Source organism: Felis catus, chromosome D4, assembly GCF_018350175.1.
Source record: "Felis catus isolate Fca126 chromosome D4, F.catus_Fca126_mat1.0, whole genome shotgun sequence".
In the NCBI taxonomy this organism is placed as follows: Eukaryota; Metazoa; Chordata; class Mammalia; order Carnivora; family Felidae; genus Felis; species Felis catus.
In genome coordinates, this window is record NC_058380.1 from 19,032,433 (window position 1) to 19,052,949 (window position 20,517).

The following is a 20,517-nucleotide window of genomic DNA, read 5'->3' on the forward strand; positions in this document are numbered from 1 at the left end:
GTTATTGGTTAATATTCTTTGGAAAATGGTCACATAAGAGAATATTTTCTTTTTTCTTTTGCTAGCTTGGAGGTGTTATAGCAGAGGTTAATTTGGCTGAACATTCTACAGTTATTAGATTTTCAGATTATCATGATGGAGCAGCTACATTCCTGTTAATAAATCACACCAAGAGTGACATTGTTCAGTACAACCAAAGGTAAGAAGATTATCACACAGTGACTTTATGATGATTTCTTAACAACATAGCACTGATAATGCCATTACTATGTAATTGCTATGTAAAACAATGTTCTCATTTTTTAAAAAAGGTATACTGGCATATAAAGGGGTAAAACTGACATAATATCTATAATTTACTTTTTTTTAATTGTGGTGTAATTGACCTATACATGATACTAGTTTCAGGAACACAACATCATGATACAGTATTTGTATATGTACAAATGAGTCTAGCTAACACCCATCACCACATGGAGTTACAAATTCTTTTTCTTCTGATGAGATTTACTTCCTCTGATTTCTTCTCCTGATAAGATTTACTCTCTTCTCAACCTTCAAATGTACAATGCAGTATTACTAACTATAGTCTCCATGCTGTGCAGTCCATCCCATGACCTGTGTTACCACTGGGAAGTTGGCATCTTTTGACCACCTTCACCTACTTTATCCACACCCTATCCCCACCCGTAACAGCCACCACTCTTTTCTTTTTATCTACACGTTTATATTTTTCTGTTGTTTAATGGTTGTGTTTTTGGCTTTTTAGATCCCTTACATAAATGAATACAGTATTTGTCTTTCTCTGACTCATTTCACCTAACATCATGCCCTCGAGGTTGTCACAAATGGCAAGATTTCCTCCTTCTTTGTGGATGAATAATAATCTTTTGTATTTATACACCATAGTTTCTCTATCCATCGATGGACCCATACATTGTTTTCATGTCTTGGCTATTGTAAATAATGTTGTGGTGACATGGGGATGCCTGTATCTTCTTGAATTAGTGTTTTTATTTCCTTTGGATAAATACCCAGAAGTGAAATAGCTAGATCTTATTATATAGTTATATTTTCAATTTTTTCAGGAACCTTCATACTATTTTCCACAGCGGCTGCACCAATTTACATTCCCACCAGCAGTACAGTAGTGTTCTTTTCTCCACATCATCAGCAGCACTTAATTTCTTGTCTTTTTGATAATAGCCATTCTAATACGTGTGAGGTGACAGCTCACTGTGGCTTTGATTTGCATTTCTCTGATGATTAGTGGCATAAATTACTTTCAAATGCTTCAAAAAAAGAAAAATGTAAGAACTGAAGCAAATATGGCAAATTTGGTCATTGTAGAATCTGGCGAAGAAATGTCAGGGTTTATCACAAGAACTTGGTTTTTCACATTTTTCTTATTTTTAATGAACATAATGTGAATATTGAAATGTCTGATTTTTGCAAACAGTAGATACCTTCTTCTTGCTGACGGGTGTGGGAAGGGACTGCTACATTTCTAAGCTTCTTAAAGACTAGATTTAAATCTTGGTTTTCCAAGACTACTCTTAGTATCATTTGTTTCAATTTGCTGTTTGTTTCTCTTATTGGTCCCAGGCTCTCAAATTCATTTTGTCTGCTTTTTTGTTTTCAGCTGTCACTTGTCAGTGGGCCCATATTTGAGTTCACTTATGCTTTCCTTCCATTGCTTAAATGTATGCTTCTAACCACTGATTAAATCAAATAAGCATTGAGTCTAGAGCCCAAGACTGGACTGGCAAATATCTAGAACTCCTCCTGCCCTATCAGTTCTCTCATTTGTGGAAGAAGTTGAGAGAGAGGAACCCTGTTTTTTTATGATTATCCACATTATTAAAAAAAATATTTGATTGATCAAAGCTGACAAAAAGAAATAGAAACAATTTCTCATTTGCCCTCCAATCCGTGTACCCTCAAGTAGCCTTGCCCATACAGTGTTAATAGAATTAAAATCTACAGAGAATGACTTGAGTATCTCCTTTATCCATTCAAGGATAGTGTATGTCTGGTAACATTCTAGATCCATACACAGGAGCAAAGTTAGTAATTCCTTATATGCTGTGAATGATGTAGGGCATCATAGTTTAATTCTCTGACAACTGGTTGAGTCTGGCTGAAGCTGAGTAGAGACTTCTCAGGCTTGTCCTGTGGCTTTGCCCTTGCAATTATCTCTATCCAGTTCAGATATAAAGTGTTTAGAAATCTTATCTACTGCACTGTTGTAATTATAAAAGTAAGTGATCCTATATTGAAATTCTGATAGCTAAAAAAACTGCAGTCTTCATGGAAATTTATGAAATTAATAATCTGCAGTAATGAACACTGGATTTAAACTTAGAATTATTTGAAGTAGTTATTAAATCAAGAACCTCAGACTTTGGTGTAATATTGAATCCAGAGTCCTGTGTGCCAGTGATCCCCAAATCTTCACTCCAACATAGACTTCTCTTCAGCTTCAGGCTGCCACCTCCTCCTAATGATCAAATAACTAATAGTTCTAATAGTCTCATAATTAATAGTAGCACATAATTAATAAATCACATAGTTAAGCTATTTTTTAAAGATCTCCTCTTGTCTAATCTTTCCCTTAATTATCCTAGCTCAGCCTCCGCACATTTCTTATTCAAGTAGATTTTTTTTATCTGCATCTCTGTAGCCTTGTCCCTACTAAACCCTCATTTGCCACCAGAGGTAGGTTTCCAAAACTACTAAATATAATCCTGTCTCTCTTGTTTAAAGTTTTTTAGTGACTTACCATATCTTTTACAGTAAAATTTGTTTTCGAGGCTACCTTTCTAAACATTTCTCTTTCCCTATATTTAGGACCAGTTGAAGTCTTTGTTTCCTGAATCCCCTGGGTCCTTTCCATAGGTTTTCACCTTTTTGGTACTCCTTTCTGCCAGAAAAACTCTCACTGCCGGTGATCTCTTCCCTCACTACCTTAATCTGTACACCCAGTTTTTTGTTTTTTGTTTTTTTTTTTAATTTTTTTTAATGTTTATTTGTTTTTTTGAGAGAGAGACAGTTCACAAGCAAGGGAGGGGCAGAGAGAGAGGGAGACACAGAATCTGACATCTAGTCTCCAGGCTCTGAGCTGTCAGCACAGAGCCCCATGCGGGGCTCCAACCCACAAACCAGGAGATCATGACCTGGGCCAAAGTCGGATGCTTAACCAACTGAGGCACCCAAGTGCTTCTCTGCACCCAGTTTTCAATTGTACATTTACATATGTAGATTAAAGCATTTGTCACATTGCATTGTCTTGTGAGTTTAAAACTGTGTGCCTGTGCATGTGTAGTTAACATTGTGAGGACTGTGGTTACTTTATTTTCTTTGAATTACAATTTCCTATCTAAGGTAAATTTGAGATGAAGTTTTTTGTAAAGAATATTCTTCAGTGAGTTAAACAAATTAAAATTTGTATGAATTAAAAGCATTTCTAAATATTTTAAACTAAGTTTATCCTGTTTACATTTACATTTGATTTTTTTTCATGGAACAAACAAAAACTCTAAGACTTGTCTCCTCTGCTTTTCGTCTCTTGGCTTTGCTGTTTGTTGTTACTACTATGGTTGTTTCCTGCATATAAAAATTATAACGGTCAATTTTTTTAATTCCATAGAAAAATTGTGAAAAGAAAACCATGATCCTGAAATCCCAACACTGTCAACATTTTGATGCATTTCTTCACACACTGTTTTACTGTGTATCTGTGTATTTATTATCTGTGTATTTCTGCATCTCTTGTTTTTATTAGCATTGTGAGCATGTAAGTTTGCTTTAAAACACCATTTTTAATGCACAATATTCCATCATTTAGATGCACTATAACTAAATACTCTTTTACTGAGAATTTTGGTTATTGTCTAATTTTATAATTTTTTAATAAAGATCTTTAACCCATTTGTAGTCCTTCTTTTTTAATGTTTATTTATTTTTGAGACAGAGAGAGACAGAGCATGGACGGGGAGGGTCAGAGAGAGAGGGAGACACAGAATCTGAAGCAGGCTCCAGGCTCTGAGCTGTCAGCACAGAGCCCGATGCGGGGCTCGAACTCACGGACCGTGAGATCATGACCTGGGCCGAAATCGGCCGCTTAACTGACTGAGCCACCCAGGCACCCCTAGTCCTTCTAATAACTAAATTAAGATTCCTTGCTATTTTTTTGTTATATGGATTATTTTCTTCTCGTGATGATTTGGAAAATACATGTTTTGTTTTGTTTTTCTCTTGAAGATTTCAGTGCATTTTAAATTTTGAGAGTGAAACAATATCTTCTAATTTACCCATCAAAATATGGAATACTTTTGTATTTTCAGCTTCTCTTTCCAAATTCCCAGTTTCTTCTGCATATAATTTGGAATTTTTGACTGAAATTAATATGAAATGTGAAATGATTAGTTTTTTAAAAATGTATTTATTCAGGGCTTTTTTGGGGCATTTGACAAGTTTATTTGACTAGTTGCTTAATATTTTTACATCCCAAGTCTTTTTTTTAAGTTTTATTTATTTAAGTATATGTATCCAGTGTGGGGCTCAAGCTCATGACCCTGAGATGAAGAGCCAGACAGACGCTTTTCCAAATGAGCCGGTCAGGTGCTCCTACATCTCAATTCCCAGATTTTATTTTGAGCCATCCCTGGCTTGGTTGGAAAAAGTCTTAGAGTCAGTTTTTCAGAAAAGGTTTGTGGATAATAATGTTATGCTATTGCTTGTTCGAGAATGCCTTATTCTTGAAAATTAATGACAATTTGACATGAAATTTTAAGTCCTAACCTCTTGTCTCAAAATTGTATAGACACTGCTTCATTGTTTTCTGGCATTTACCATTAGAGAAAAATGTGAGACCAGTCTTATTTTTATTCCTAAGTAACTGTGATTTTCCTCCATGTTTATGGGCAGGTTTCCCTCTATTTTCTTAAAAATTCAACATTTTACAAAGATGTGTGGGATGATACTCTGTTTTAATTAATTTTGCGCAATGCCCAGTCATGTAACCTGCAGAATCAGCTCCTTCTTCAGCTCAGAAAAGTTATATTATGTTATTTCTTTGGTTTGTAACTTTTCCAGTTTTTTTTTTTTCTTTCTGGGAATCATTTTGTGAGCTGATTGAATTTCTTAGAATTACATGCCATGTCATAAGATTTTTTAAAAAATAATTCAGCTGTCTTGTTTTTGCCAGAATATGACCAGTACTTAGGGGAGAGGTACCAATTAAATTCTCTCAGATTTAGTATAGGTAATAGTTGGAATAATTTTCTCCAACAGTTCATTTGTGTTAAAACAAAAGTTCACAAAGAAGGTTCAAAAACGTGAAAATCTTTATTTTCTAAGTGAGACAAATCTTTTCCTGGAATATTCTCATTATTTTCTTAGAAAACTTCTTTTTCATTGTATAAGGAAAAAATTTCAATCTACTGTTAATCAGAACTAACAAATCTCACTGGAGTCAGAATTATTTTGGGTTCTTTATATATTCATATATTTGCACTTAATGCATATTTTTACTATTTTTGGCAGTTCTCTCAGTGAAATAGAAGATTCCCTCCCTCCTGGAAAAGCAGTATTTTATACATGGGCTGATCCAGTGGGCTCTAGAAAGCTGAAGTGGAGATGTGGAAAAAGCCACGGTGAAGTAACACAAAAGGATGTACGTATTGGGTTGAGTATTATGGTGTTCTCAGCAGCCTTCTTTTTTGTTTTTCTGTTTTTAATTTTTTTAAAGGTATTCTCTGTCAGCCTTGCTAGTTTTAAGGACTGTTTTGTGTCTGTACTTCTAAACAAACTGCGAAAGATTTTAAAAGCAGCATTCAAACTTTAATGAAAAATGTTGAAGATCAGAAGGGGTCCTATTTTGTCTACATCATTATTCGCTGCTGGTATGTTATAAGAGGTAAACTGGGGTTGGGTCGGTGCTTTCAGCATTCGCCTCATGAACAGATACATTATCTGTAATGACAGTCATTTTAGGTCAGTGTGGCTTCTGTGAGCATCATTTAGGGAGGGATCCATGGAAGAATTTGTTTTTGAGTGTTTTTTTTTTTTATAATGGTAACATTATGTGTAAACATTTCCCAGTAACATTTTGAATGACTTTCAGAAATTTTTATTAAAATTTTATTACTCTTTCAAAATTCATCTTAATTTGACCCCTACTCCAATGTCTTTTTTCTTAGCACTGATTATTATTTCTTATCGATGGGCCAGAGGTTATCTCACTCTCATTTTAGAGGGAAAACTGAATCATTAATCGTTTATTATAGGCTTGGTTTTGCTTAATAGTCTGTATCAAATTAAGGCAGTTGCCTTCTATTCTTAGTTTATAAAAATATGTGAGTGTATGTATGAAGGAATGAGTATTGAAATTTTTTTTAAAGGTTATCCATTTATTTTGAGAGAGCCCACACACACACACACACACACACACACACACACACACACACACACTGACAAATGGGGGAGGGGCAGAAAGAAGGAGAGACAGAATCCCAAGCTGTCTCCACACCAAAAGTGCAGAGCCCAATGCAGGGCTCGAACTCATGAACTGTTGAATCATGACCTGAGCCGAGATCAAGAGTTGGATGCTCAACCAACTGAGCCACCCAGGTGCCCCATGAGTATTGAATTTTTATCAGTTGTTATGCTTTTAATTTTTTTCTTTAAAGAGATAACTGGACTTAATCATATTTGGGGGGGATGAATTATGTGGTTATTTTTTTAAATATTAGACTAACCTTGCGTTTCTGGAATTGGCTTGCTAATGTTTTAATGTTTTACTTCTGCCTGTATTCACAAGAGAGTACTGTCTGTACTAGATTTTGATGTTAAAGTTTGCAGACATCTAAAACATGTTTGGAAGCGCATGTTTCTCAGTGAATGTATGTAAGATGCATATGCTTTGTTCCTTGAATGTTGGCTAGAATTCACCAGTGAAGCCAAGCCATCTCTGCCTGAAGTTGTTTTTGTAGGAAGGTTTTAAATTATGAATTCTCTTTTGTTACTGTGTATAGGACAATCCAGTTTTCTACTTCTGCTTCTGTCATTTTAGTTAGAGGTTTTCTAAGAATGTGTTTTATTTCATCTGATTTTCTGATATATTGATTACAATATTTTTATAACACCCATTTTTTATCTTTTTTTTTTTACAGTGATTCTTTTTAATTCTTGGTATAGATTATTTGTGCTTTAATTCCTTTTTCCTCAATAAGTTTTACTTAGGATTTATCAGTTTTATTCTTAAGTTTTTTTTTAATCAGAAAACCATTGTTTTGCTCTTTTGATGATCTCTGTTGCACATTTTTGTTCATTTTCACCAATTTCTTCTCTGATCTATATTATATTCTTTCATCTTTCTTTGGTTTTAATTTGATAAATTTCTTTTAAATTCTTGGGATAGATAGCCATTAGTCTGCTCGTGCTGCCTTAACAAGGTACCTTAGACTGGGGGACTTAAACAACAGACATGTATTTCCCACAGTTCAGGAGGCTTGAGGCCCGAGATCACACTGCCAATGTGGTGAGGTTCTGGTGAAGCTGGTGAGGACTCTTCTTGGCTTGCGGATGACGACGTTCTCACTGTGTCCCGACATAGTGGAGGAGAGAATGAGTGAGCTCTCTGGTGTCTCTTATAGGGATACTAATCCTGTTGGATCAGAACCCTAACCCCTCCTTTATGATGTCATTTAACTTTACCTCCAAAAGGTCCTGTATCCAATAGAGTCACTTTGGAGGTTAGGACTTCCAATATCATGAATTTGGGGGCGGGAGGGGACACAGTTGAGTTCATAGCAGACCCCTAGATCATTGTTTTTCAGATTTTCCTGCTTTTTTTTTTGTTTTTTAAGAGAGAGCATGAGCTGGGGAGAGGTGCAGAAGGAGAGAGAGAAAGAGAAGGAGAGAATCTTAAGCACACTGAGCATGGATCCCCAAACAAATCTGGATCCCACAACATTGGGATCATGACCTGATCTGAAATCGAAGTGGGACATTGAATTGACTGAGGCACCCAGCCACCCCCCCCCCCCGCCCCAGATTTTTTTCACTTCTTATATGAAGTCACTTAAAATCCCAGATTTGCCTCCAAAAACAGCATTAGTTTTATTTCACAAATTTTTACGTATTTTATATTTCCTCTCCTTTAGTTCAAAATTTCCTAAATTTCATTTATATATATTTAATATTTTGCTTCAAAAATATATTTTATATTTTGGTTTCATGGTTACTTAGGTCATTGCTTGATTTTTAAAAATATGGGAACTTGCTAATAATGTCTGTTGATTTCTAACTTAATTCCACTGTGATTTGAGAACACACTCTGATTCAGTCCTCTGAAATTTATTGAGATAGATTTTGAAGACTAGCATGTAGTCAGTTTTTGTGACTATTTCATGTATATTTGAAAAGAATATGTATTCTGTGGTTGGTTACAGTGTTCTGTATAAGTCATTTTGTTCAAGTCTATTAATTTCTAAATCTTCTAGCTCATTAGTTTGTGTGTGTCTGTTTGCTTGTACATTACTGTGGAGTTGTATTCAAAATCTTCCATGGATATATACATTTATCTTCTTGTTTTGTTAAATATGGCTGTTATATTTTGAAAGTATGTGATTAGGTTGATACAGATTTAGAATTGTTATATTTTCCTGGTAGATTGATCATTTTAGTATTTAGTCATGCATCATTAGTATATAATACTGCAGTGCCTACCATTCTATCTTTGTTAGGTTTAAACATTTAAACTTAACAAAACTATCATAGGCCACAGTTTGCAACTGCCCCACCTACTCAGAAGGATTCAGGCCAGGAGACCCAGTGTGCCAGCTGGGAGCATCAGACATTTTCCACATCAGTTTAGGAAGCATTCTCTTTGGTTGGCTCAAATGACCATTTTGTTGTGATGGAACAAGGCTCGCTTGGGTATGTTATGAGCCACTTTTGACTTATAAATGCTACTCCACAATAGCGGGTATCTCTTGTAACAGACCATGAGCATAGCTTACAGGTGTTCTGCAAGGAACATATAGTTCTCATCATACTAAAAGAAACCTATAGCTTCCTATGATCTCACAACATGCGTTCTTGAGTTTCTAAAACCTGCTGTAAAATAATACTTGCACCAGTTTCCCAATAACATGAGGACTTTAAAACTCTTACTTCAAGGGTGCCTGGGTGGCTCACTTGGTTAAGCGTCAGACTCTTGATCTCAGCTCAGGTCATGATCTCACAGTTCCTGAGACTCGAGCCCCGCATCAACCTCTGCACTAAGCATGGAGCCTGCTTGGAATTCTGTCTCTCCCTCTCTCTGCCCCTCTCCTCCTCACTTGCGTGCACACATTCTCTGTCTCTCTCTGTCTCTCTCTAACTCAATCACTTTAAAAAAAACACAAAAACAAAAACCTCTTACTCCATTTACCTCCTATCGTCTTACAGATTACTCTTACATGTTTTATTTCTAAATATATGTTAAATACTGTAAGATGTATTATTAATTGCTTTTTGCAATTAATAGTCCATTTATTTATTAAATATTCACTATCATTTGGGGAGAGTGCAAGCAGGGGAGGGGGAGAGAGAGGGACAAAAGATCTGAAGCAGGCTCTGTGCTGACAGGCTGACAGCGGTGACCCCGATTTGGGACTTGAACTCCTGAACCACAACATCATGACTTGAGCCAAAGTTGGACACTCCACTGACTGAGCCACCCAGGTGCCCTGTCCAGTTATTTATTTATTTATTTATTTATTTAAGTTTATTTTGAGAGAGATCAAGGGAAAGAGCATGAGCAGGGGTGGGGCAGAGACAGAAAATCCCAAGCAGGCTTTGTGCCATCAATGCACAAACCATGAGATCATGACCTGAGCTGAGTTAAGGAGTTGGATGTTTAACCAACTGAGCCACCCAGGCTTCTCCCCCACTCCTTTTTTTTAAAGTTTATTTATTAACAATCCATTTAAATTAACTCATGTTTTCCTTTTTTTGATTTTTCATTCCAACCGATACCTCCATGTTTCCATTTGTGTTCATTTTTCTTCTTTTGAGTATTTTTCTAATGCAGGTCAACAGCTGACAAATTCTCTTTCAGTTTCATTTGTCTGGAAATGTCTTTATTTTGGCCCTCCCCCCCTTTTTTTTTTGATGGGATATTTTTGCTGGATGTCAGATTTCAAGGTTGGCCTTTCTGTTTTTTCTTCACCTAAGGACTCCAGTATTATGTAAATGTTAGACCTTTTTACCATCTCCCTTGTGATTTTCATGTTACATTGTATATTGCTTCATCCTTTTGTCTCTGACCTTCAGTATGGATATTTTTTCCAACCTATCTTTGTACTTCTCTTGCAGTGTCTAGACTCTTGAAGTCATCCATTGAGTTAATTTTATTCATTGAAATGATCAGTTCTAGGATTTTTGCTGTGGAAGTTTTTTGTTTCAAAATTCTCTATCTCGTTACATAATTCCTTGATTATGTTAATCATAACTACTTGAAAGCCTATCTGGTTGATCTCTTGTGGATGCTTTTAAATTTTCTCCTTTTTTCTTAGTTTTCACTCCTATCTATTCTTTATGCATGTTTAATTTTGTCTGTGTGCTGGACGTAGACAGTTTAAGGCTCTGTACAGTGTTAGCTTTTTCTTGAGAAGCTACGGTTTTGCCTTTGTCAGGCGGCTAGTCAAGGGGGAGATTACCATACTCTAAGTGGGGGTTGAAGTGATTTGCATCTAGTCTTCAGTCCTTGAAAGGACTGGTCTACTTTGAGTTTCCCCTGCTGCCTAGAATATAGCCCCTGGGGGACTCAACTAAAAGCCTAAGCTGTTGACCCCCTTTTTTTTCTTTTCTTTTTTTTTTTTTTTTGGTGTGTCTGTACTCCAGTTTTAGTCTCTGCATTTCTATGAGGCTTCACAGTATTTTTCTGATTTTAACTTCTCAGTGTCTGCTGCTACTTTTAGAAATGGCAGTTGACTTTTTGAGAAAGCAAGTCCAAATATAAAATTCATTTTGATTACCTTTCCTTCTCTTGCAGATCTTAATTCTCACTCCCTTGGTAGCTTTTATGTCTTTTCAGACATGTTTTCCTTTTTATATTTTGTCTGGCAAAAAGCCCTTGTTCTTAGCAAGAGGGTTGGGCCAAGACCACCTGCTCATCAATTTCTAAGGCAGTAAGTTATAGTAATTTTTCAAAATTAAACTTGTTAGTGTATGGGAATGTCATGGCATTTTGTGTATTGATTTTTGTATCCCGAAAACTCACTAAATTATTAATATTGATTACTTGTTTTTTATTTTTCTATATGGACAGTCATACACAAATAACAAGGATTTTGTTTTTTCCTTTTTTAATCTTTTCATTTTTAATTTCTTTTTGCCTTACTGGACTGGCCAGGATCTTTGTATACTATTGAAGTGGTGTTTGCACATATTTTTGCCTTCTATCTTACCTTAAATTACATGCCTTCAACATTTCACCTTTAAATATAATCTTTACCAAAATTTGGTATTTCCTTTTTTGGAGGACAGTTTGATAAGAGGTTTAAAAAGAACTTCTCAGGGCACCTCGGTGGTTCAGTTGGTTAAGTGTCTGACTTTGGCTCAGATCATGATCTCTCAGTTCATAAATTCAAACCCTGCATCAGGCTCTCTGTTGTCAGCTCATACCCTGCTTTGGATCCTCTGTCCCCTTCTGTCTCTGTCCTTCCCCTGCTTGCTCATGTGCATGCTTTCTCTTTCTCAAAAATAAAAATGAACATGAAAAAAAATTCTCATCTACTCTTTGTTTACTAAAGGTTTTTATGACTGGATTTTGAATTTTATAAAATGCTTTCTTCCAAATAGGTGCTATTTTATTTGCATAACATTTTCTTCTTGCTTTAGATATCCGTCTTGAATCACTTTTTGTCAGTATTTCATTCCTCCTCTAGAATGTCCTTGAGTGAGTACTTGTTGATGGTGAAATGTAGTAGTTACTGTCTCTAGGCATTTTTATTTTGTGCCCTTATGTTCACTGAAGGATATTTTTGCTGAGTAAGGAGTTCTGGGTTGAGTGTTATTTTCTCTTAGCATATTAATACATTTTTCCATTATCTTATGTGTTTCTATTGTGTCCAGCGTAGGTTTTGTTTTGTTTTGTTTTGTTTTGCCTTGTTTTTTGTTTAATGTATTTGAGAGGTCTGCCTATAATTGACCTAATTTTAATTTTTTTATTCCTGGGTATTAGAATTTCTTCAGGAAAAAATACTGTATTTTTATATAAATAATCTCATTTGACCTTTTAGCACTTTTGCATATTTATATCATAGTGATAGCTAAAGTTTATAAAGATATATCTGAAACCCACTACAGAAAATTTGGAAATGTGGACTTCAGAATTATTTGGAACTAAATTAGTTTTCTTATTTCTCAATGTAGTTTTAATGCTGTATGTTTTATTTTAGAAAGTATTATAAGTAGATGGACTCTTCCTGAGTATTGACTTCATGGTAACTCCAGTTTTTACTATCAGTGCATTATAACATGAATGTGTACATACTCTGTGTTCTGCCCCCCCTCCATCTGTGGGGATTACATTCCAAGACCCCCAGTGGGTGCTTGAAACCACTGCTCATACCAAACCCTGTATAAACCATGCTTTTTCCTAGGCATACATGCCTATGACAAAATTTAATTTACAAATTAAGCACAGTAAGAGATTAACAACAAAAACTAGTAAAATGAAACAATTATTTACTGTAATAAAAGTCATATGAATGTGGTCCCTCTCCCTCTCAAAATATCTTGTGCTCTACTTCTTATGATGATGTGAGATGATAAAATGCATACATGATACAATGAAATGGAAGGTGTAGGCAGTGTAACATAGTATTAGATTACTGCTATTGACCTTCTGACCATATGTCAGAAGGAGAATCATCTGCTCCTAATACACGGTTGACCACTGGTAACTGAAACTGTGGAAAGCAAAGCCACAGAGAAGGGGGACTACTGTATATTAAAATCTCCTGTTAACCAGAATATTCACTAGAATACTGACTAGAAATTCATGGCTCACTGTTAATTATTAGAATTTGCTGTATTCATCTTGTCACTGAATCTCAAGACCCTGATAACAACACAGTGCTTATGTATAAGGGCCTCCTGCAGAATTAACCCTGTGATGAATATCTCTGCTTTGTAGAGCATGCAACTGAAGTCTCAGGCATTTTTTATCCTATTTCATTCAGCTCTGTAAGGAAATACAAATTTCTGACTGAACAACTTTTTAACATATAACACATTGATTAATCTTAAAGCAGAGAAAATAATACTTTTTGTTATTGATTAGCCTGTAAGGAAGACTATTTAGTTAGATTTTATTAAGATGTTCAAAGAATAGTTGATCTATCTTCTTGATTAATAACTTCATGATAATAATGACAGGAGCTAACATCAAATGATTTTAATTATGTAAATTTCCAAATGTTACACAATATTAATTCATTTAGTTTATTCAGTTCTTTGAAAGAGCTGCTGTCACCATTCTCATTTTTCAGTTGTAGAATCTAGATTTCCTGTTGGTTAAGAGCAAACTCTAATTTTTTATTTTTTGGTTGTTTTGTTTTAGGATATGATGACACCTATAAATTTGGGGAAAAAGACCATTTATTTAGTTTCATTCTTTGAAGGCTTACAGCGCATTATTTTATTCACTGAAGATCCAAGGGTATTTAAAGCAACATATGAAAGTGAGAAAGCAGAGTTAGCGGAGCAAGAAATTGTGTTGGCCTTACAAGATGTTGGAATTTCCCTCGTCAACAATTACACAAAGCAAGAAGTAGCCTATATTGGCATTACAAGGTTAGATGCATTAAAATTTGGATACAATTAAATGATTAGTTCTTAATAAGAATGGTGACTGTAAAATCTAAAATAATGTAAAGTTTTGTAAACATGCTTTTGAGATTATTTTTTTTACCTTTTGAGATAAAGATATATCAGAAATCACTTTTATAAATCCTGTATTATGTTGATGATTCTCTCACCTTTCCAAAAAGTTATATTTATTCAGCTTATCAAAGGTATACCTTATGTAACATGTCATAAGGAAGAATTTAATTTTCCATTACCACCCACCACAGTGTAAGATACAGGATAGATCCTCCATAAATAGTTGTTGGAGGAATAAAGCCAATCACTTTTTAATTTGACCTTGACACTTTAAGATATAATACAGTGATACTGAATTTATCATTTCCCCTGTAAGTCATTTTAGAGTAAAACTTATTCTTTCCTTTATTCCTTTAATATTCCTGTTCATAAGTACCTCAAGTAAAATTAATCTGTATATATTTGTATATATTAGTGCCTGATTTGAGAGCATTTCTAGATTTCCAGCAGGAAAGTGTAGTTTTGACCTTGACTTAAACTCTCAAATAAACATATACATTAAAGGTAATTGGTACAGATTTAAATTTGTTTTTCTATATAAATTCATCTAGAAATGCCCTTGATTTTTCAATGAATGGAATCCATGCCATTTAAAAAGGAGTATTAAAAACTATTTTCTTAAGAATTTTTATTCCCCAAAAATGTGTTTATTTGTTAATGCTATGCTACATTGTGTGAATGCAAAGGGGGATAATACATGATTCCTACCATTCTGTTTAAGTGAATACAAATTTTAGAGGGAATTGATAGAATTATTAAATAACTTACATACTTAAACAGGGTGAACTAACTTTAGAATGTTTCTATTCTGTACACAGGTCTCTCAGCAATTTTTCAGTAAATTATTTGTTCCCTGCTCTCTTAGATTACTGTTTCACACTTTGTCTTGTTTTAAAACCCCATTCTCTCTCTCATCTTGCTGCTTTGTATCCCATTTCACTGAGAAAATTAATGAAAAGGAAAGTTCCAGCGACCTACCCCTCCAAAAATCACAGCTTCCTACCCATGAGCATTTCTTACCCATGTCTTTAGTTTATTCAGTTCTTTGAAAGAGCTGCTGTCACCATTCTCATCTTCTCCACAGTAATTATACTAATACATGTGCTACTATTAAAAAATTTTTCAACTTTGCACTCTTTTCCGTTTCTTTTTGCCTTCTTGAGGCATTGATCCAGCAATTCTCTTCTTTCTCCTATGTAATAATTTTTGGGTCTCTGTTGGATTATTCCCATCAGTATTAGTTACTTCAAAATAAAAAATTCTCTTGAGCCTACTTTCCCTGCTACCTACTGTGCATTTCTTGCTTTCCATTTATAGCCAAACTTGTCAGAAGTGTCATCTGGTAAAAAAAAAAAAAAAAAAAAAAAAAAAAGTGTAATATACTCATTATTTCCTAATTCGTTTTTTTACCCATTTTTTTAACCACTGCCAACAGGATTTTACTTTCAACACACCATGAAACTGATCTTGTCAAGATCACCAGAGACCTATGTATTGCCAGGTCCAGTGTAATTCCCAGTCCTCATGTTGCTTAAGTTTGTAACACAGAGATCCCTTTTCTCTCTCCCTCTCTCTCTCTCTCTCTCTCTCTCTCTCTCTCTCTCTCTCTCTCTCATTAATGTGGTTTAAAAACTTTTTTTTTCATTTATTTATTTTGAGAGAGAGGGAGGGAATGCAAATGGGGGAGGGGCAGAGAGAGAGAATCCCAAGCAGTCTCTGTGCTGTCAGCCTGGAGTCTGACCTGGGGCTCCATCTCATGAATTGTGAGATGATGACATGAGCCGGAATCAAGACTCAGTCGCTTAACGGACTGAGCACCCAGGCGCCCCAAATGTGGTTTTCTTAAAGCACAGAAAGAACTGCCACACAGATCCCTTCTTGATAGTTTTCTTTGACTTGACTTCCAGGATACCTCCCCATCCTTGTTTTTCTTTCTTTGCCAGAATTCTCCATCTCATGTGTTGATTCCTTGTTTTCTCAACTGCTTAATATTGGGTGCCCTGACGCTCTCAGACATGAGTCCTTTTCTCTGTTTCAAATACCACATATATGCCAAAAATTTGAGCAATATGTATATCTTTAACCAGACATTTGTCCTGAACTCCACACTTGTATATCCACTGCCTACACAAAATAGCTACTCTTACATCTAAGAGACTTCTTTAAACTTCATATGTGTAAAACCTAACTCCTGATGTCCTTTTACGAAAACCTCCTTCCCCACTGGAATCAATGACTACCTCCCTCTAGTTGCTCAGGTCAAAAGCTGCGGGATCATCTTTGATTCTTCTCTGTATCTCACACCCCATACGTATGTAATAATACAATAATTACAAGTTCTGTGCTGACTCTACCTTCAAAATAGACACAGAGTTGGTCAGACTGGTCAAGTTTTTACTGCCTCACTGTTCCACCCTAGGTAGAGCCATCACCATTTTTCTCCTGGTTTATTCCATTAAACTCCTAACAAGTTTCCAGCTTCTAACCTTTACTCCTATCCTTTCCCCCTCTGTCCCAACACACATTGTATTCTTTACAAAGTTTAAGTCAGATGATGTGGCTGATCTCATAATCTTTCAATTCTTTCCTAATTTCAGAATAAAACTCAAAGTTTTTACAGTGTCTTACAAGGCTTTACATTCAAAGTCTATAATCTGTAAGGCTTTATATTATGTGGCTTCCCACCATCTGTCTTATTTCATCTTCCACTCTTAATGGTCCCTCTCCCTGAAATGCTCTACTCTGTTGTCTGCTGGATAATTCCCTTACCTCCTGTAAGGTTGCTGAAGTCTCATCTTCTCAGTGACACCCCCCAGTGACCATGCTGTTTTACTACTGGCATATCCCAGTACTCCACATCCATCTCACCCTGTCTACTTACTCTTTTTTCAAAAGCATTTCACCTCTTACTAGTTAAAATATTCTAACTTATTATATTTACTATTGTCTGTCACTCAGTTATGATAAAGCTCCTGTATGCAAAGATGTTTACTGATAATATCCCTACCACCTAGAATAGTGTCTTAGTAAAAGTCTAAGTAGTAATAGAATGAATTTGTATTTTTAAACTTGTAGTGTGTTTGCATATAACTGAGGATATTGTAAAATTTTACTGAAAGTTTTGGAACTCATGTAATAAACCAGCTACAATGGAAATGTTTATAAATGAGTACCATGATTTTTGCTTTCATATAAGTTCTGATGTGGTTTGGGAGACAAAGCCCAAGAAGAAGGCAAGATGGAAGCCAATGAGTATAAAGCACACTGAGAAGTTAGAAAAAGAATTTAAGGAATATACTGAATCTTCACCTTCAGAAGATAAGGTTATTGAGTTGGACACTAACATTCCGGTAATATTTTTAAGTAATGATGTGCGGTTTTAATTCGTACCTGTTGTAAATAGATGAATCACTTTTGATTTTTTTTAAGTTGATTTATTTATTTTGAGAGAGAGTGCGGGAGGGGCAGGGAGAGAACTCACAAATTGACTGTGAGATCATGACCTGAGCCAAAACCAAGAGTTGGACTCCTAACCGACTGAACCACCCTGGCACCCCTCACTAGTGAATTTTTAAGGAAAGTCTGGTTTCCTTACAAAACAATTAATTATACCATACATATTTTATATAAAATGCTTTAAAGGGAAAGTTGTCTATATTAGCAACTCATACTTTTAAGAAGCCAATATGTTATTTTAGTTACTTGTTAAATTTCTTTTCTTTTATCATTTTTTAGTAAATTTATATAAAAAGTGATACAATAAAAAGTGAGTATTTTTTGTGAATTGTATTTAAAGATCCAACCTAAACCTAATCAAATTGCAAATGTCTAATCTAATCAAGTATGTAGCCTATTACTTCAGTTAATATTATCTTAAAGTTTTTGGTACAAATTTCGGATTTTAATCAGTTTATGAATTCAGAGAAATTGTATTTTGTGGGGGGGGGGGCATGTTTTTCAGGTTCGCTTCACACCTAGTGGCACTAACATGAAAATTCTGCAACCACATGTAATAGCCATACGAAGAAATTATCTTCCAGCATTAAAAGTAGAATATAGCACATCTGCACATCAGTCATCATTTAGAATTCAAATTTACAGAATACAGGTGAGTCTGAAAAGATACTCAAATTGTGTTCATAAGGAACATAGCAATAAACCAAATGTGTTCCCCTGGTCGCTCTAGTACTTTGATTTCAGTGTTGAACTAGACTGCTGATTCCTTCTACTTATTAAATCCTGTTATTCTAGTCAAGTTCTGTAATTAACATGTTAATATACCAACCTGGTTTTTTTTTATTTTCATAGATCCAAAACCAGATACATGGTGCTATATTTCCTTTTGTGTTTTATCCGATTAAACCTCCTAAGTCGGTCACCATGGATTCAGGTTTGTTTGTATTTTAAATTGCCACGAAAATGTTTGTATTAGCTGTATGGTTTATTTTACTATAAAAATATGAAATGAAACCATTCTCAAGTTTAGTTTCTATGGGATCATTAGAAAATTAAATAGCATGGAAAAGGAACAACAGGTACTCAATTAAGGTCAACACAATATTGAATTCTGAAGAAAAGATTAATTAGAAACATTTAAATATTTAGAAATATTACTTAAAAAAATGGATTGCTGGTTTGTAAACCTCTAATCTAAAAACCAATAGGATCTCTGAATAAATTTTGAAGGAATTTAAATTCAGAGTGGTTTCCAGCCATGAAAACTGTCCTGTATTCTCCAAGTCAGTGTGATGACAAGTCCTTTGTTCCATTCTCTTCCCCTTCACTTCTATCTTTTCTATCCCTCGTACCCTCACTTTGTCTTTGCTACCCCTGACCTTGCCTTCCAACCCCTACCTCCACACCACTGGCTTTGAACTCTCTAAGGTGGTATTCATAATCTTCTTGGAAGCTTTTGACCATTGTACATGCCCAAGCCCCTCCACCCAGAAGTCCAGGACGAGACCCTGAAATCTGTGTTTTCACAGTGTTTGCCTTGTGATTCTAATGCATACTTCTACTTTAAAATCACTCACTAATTTAAAGGATTAGTTATCCTTAAAGTGAATACAGATAACTTAAAAAAAAATCCTAGAGTCTGAAATTAAGACTGTAATGGATCTTGCAAATAGCAATTTTAATTGATACTCATAATTTAGTAAATAATTTAGGTCTCCATTGTAATGTGTATCAAATTGCAAGAAAGTGCTTATCTTCCGCTTAAAGCATCGTGGGATTAATCCTATTTATTACTTCTGCAGCTCCAAAACCCTTCACAGATGTCAGTATTGTTATGAGATCTGCAGGCCATTCCCAGATTTCACGTATTAAGTAAGTGTCTTAATATATTTCTTGTGTGTTTATTTAATGTTTCGATTTAAATATGTGAGCTAATTGTACTCTTTTAAAAAAAATTCAGATGAGTCAAATGTTTAAATGCAAAATACTAAATTATACAGGTCATTAGGAAAAATCTATTTTATAATTTTGGAGAGTCAGAGGCTGTGAATGAAATATACTTAGGTATTAACTGTGAGTATTTTGCTACTTTATCATTTGTTTTCTGATAGGTTTTCTTTAATTACGGCATGCCATTTTAGAAAAAAGAAAGAAAATAGTATCTTAAAATTAAGTCACTATCCAGTCTAAGAAGTAGAACATTGACAGAAACATCCATCTGTATTTACTCTCCTATTTCTTGTGTTCTCCACCCTATCAACCAAGAACTATCTTCATCCCTTTTTAAAATATAATTCTATTAAATATATGTATTTAAATATTCTTCTTTGTGTTCCCTTTTTTTCCTAATTAAAAAGAATTTTTTTCAAAGAACATAGACTTTTGGGGACGGGATTTTTTCATTCAACTATTACTAAATTTTATTTTCTGTGTAGGTAGAGTTTATTATCACTAATGTATAATATTCTGTATGACTGTATAGCACAATTTACTTGCCAGTTTTTTCTCTATAGGCATTTTTACATTTCGAGTTTGTTGCTGTTATGTGTTGCCATGATTTTTTTTATTCATCTAGAAAATCCTCAGTTTCAACATTCTAATAGTTATCTAATGCTTTTTTCTAGCTAATTTTCTTAATGCACTTAATCAATGATTTTATATTTTCTGCTTTGTAATAATAGGTACTTCAAGGTGTTGATCCAAGAAATGGATCTCAGGTTAGATCTTGGGTTTGTCTATGCTTTAGCAGAACTTATGACAGAAGCAGAAGTGACTGAAAAAACAGAGGTAAGTCTTAAAATGATAGCACTGAAGGGAAGGGTTCGGGAAGAGGAAAACTAAAAAATTATAAATTCTTGATGTATTAATATGGTTTTAATCCACTGGTGGGTAAAGTGGTAGAAGTCACATTTTCAGATTGTAGATGACATGTAAGACAAGTTAAAATAGCCTGTTTAAGGTGTGTTAGCAAACAGGAGGAAATGTTTTAAGCCAGTAGTAGTGACTAGCTAGTAGTCAGGTTCACATCACTGTTTTTTCCTATTTTATTTTCCTGGGTTACTTTTGTTTTAATTAGTAACTGAGAAATTTGGGTGTGACCAGGATATTCTGCGAAGGAAA

The 20,517-nt window shown here is 34.7% G+C and overlaps 1 protein-coding gene across 7 annotated transcripts in view; it reads left to right on the forward strand.

Annotated features, from left to right (window-relative positions):
* VPS13A (vacuolar protein sorting 13 homolog A) overlaps positions 1 to 20,517 on the forward strand; it is a 253,881-nt gene that overhangs the window by 189,446 nt on the left and 43,918 nt on the right. For all 7 annotated transcript variants that reach the window (XM_023243364.2, XM_045043176.1, XM_023243365.2 and 4 more), the window contains 8 exons: positions 66 to 199; positions 5,548 to 5,677; positions 13,619 to 13,851; positions 17,138 to 17,291; positions 17,903 to 18,049; positions 18,250 to 18,331; positions 19,200 to 19,269; positions 20,079 to 20,184. In XM_023243364.2, the coding sequence (XP_023099132.2) occupies positions 66 to 199; positions 5,548 to 5,677; positions 13,619 to 13,851; positions 17,138 to 17,291; positions 17,903 to 18,049; positions 18,250 to 18,331; positions 19,200 to 19,269; positions 20,079 to 20,184 (1,056 nt within the window). The remainder of the gene's footprint in view (positions 1 to 65; positions 200 to 5,547; positions 5,678 to 13,618; positions 13,852 to 17,137; positions 17,292 to 17,902; positions 18,050 to 18,249; positions 18,332 to 19,199; positions 19,270 to 20,078; positions 20,185 to 20,517) is intronic.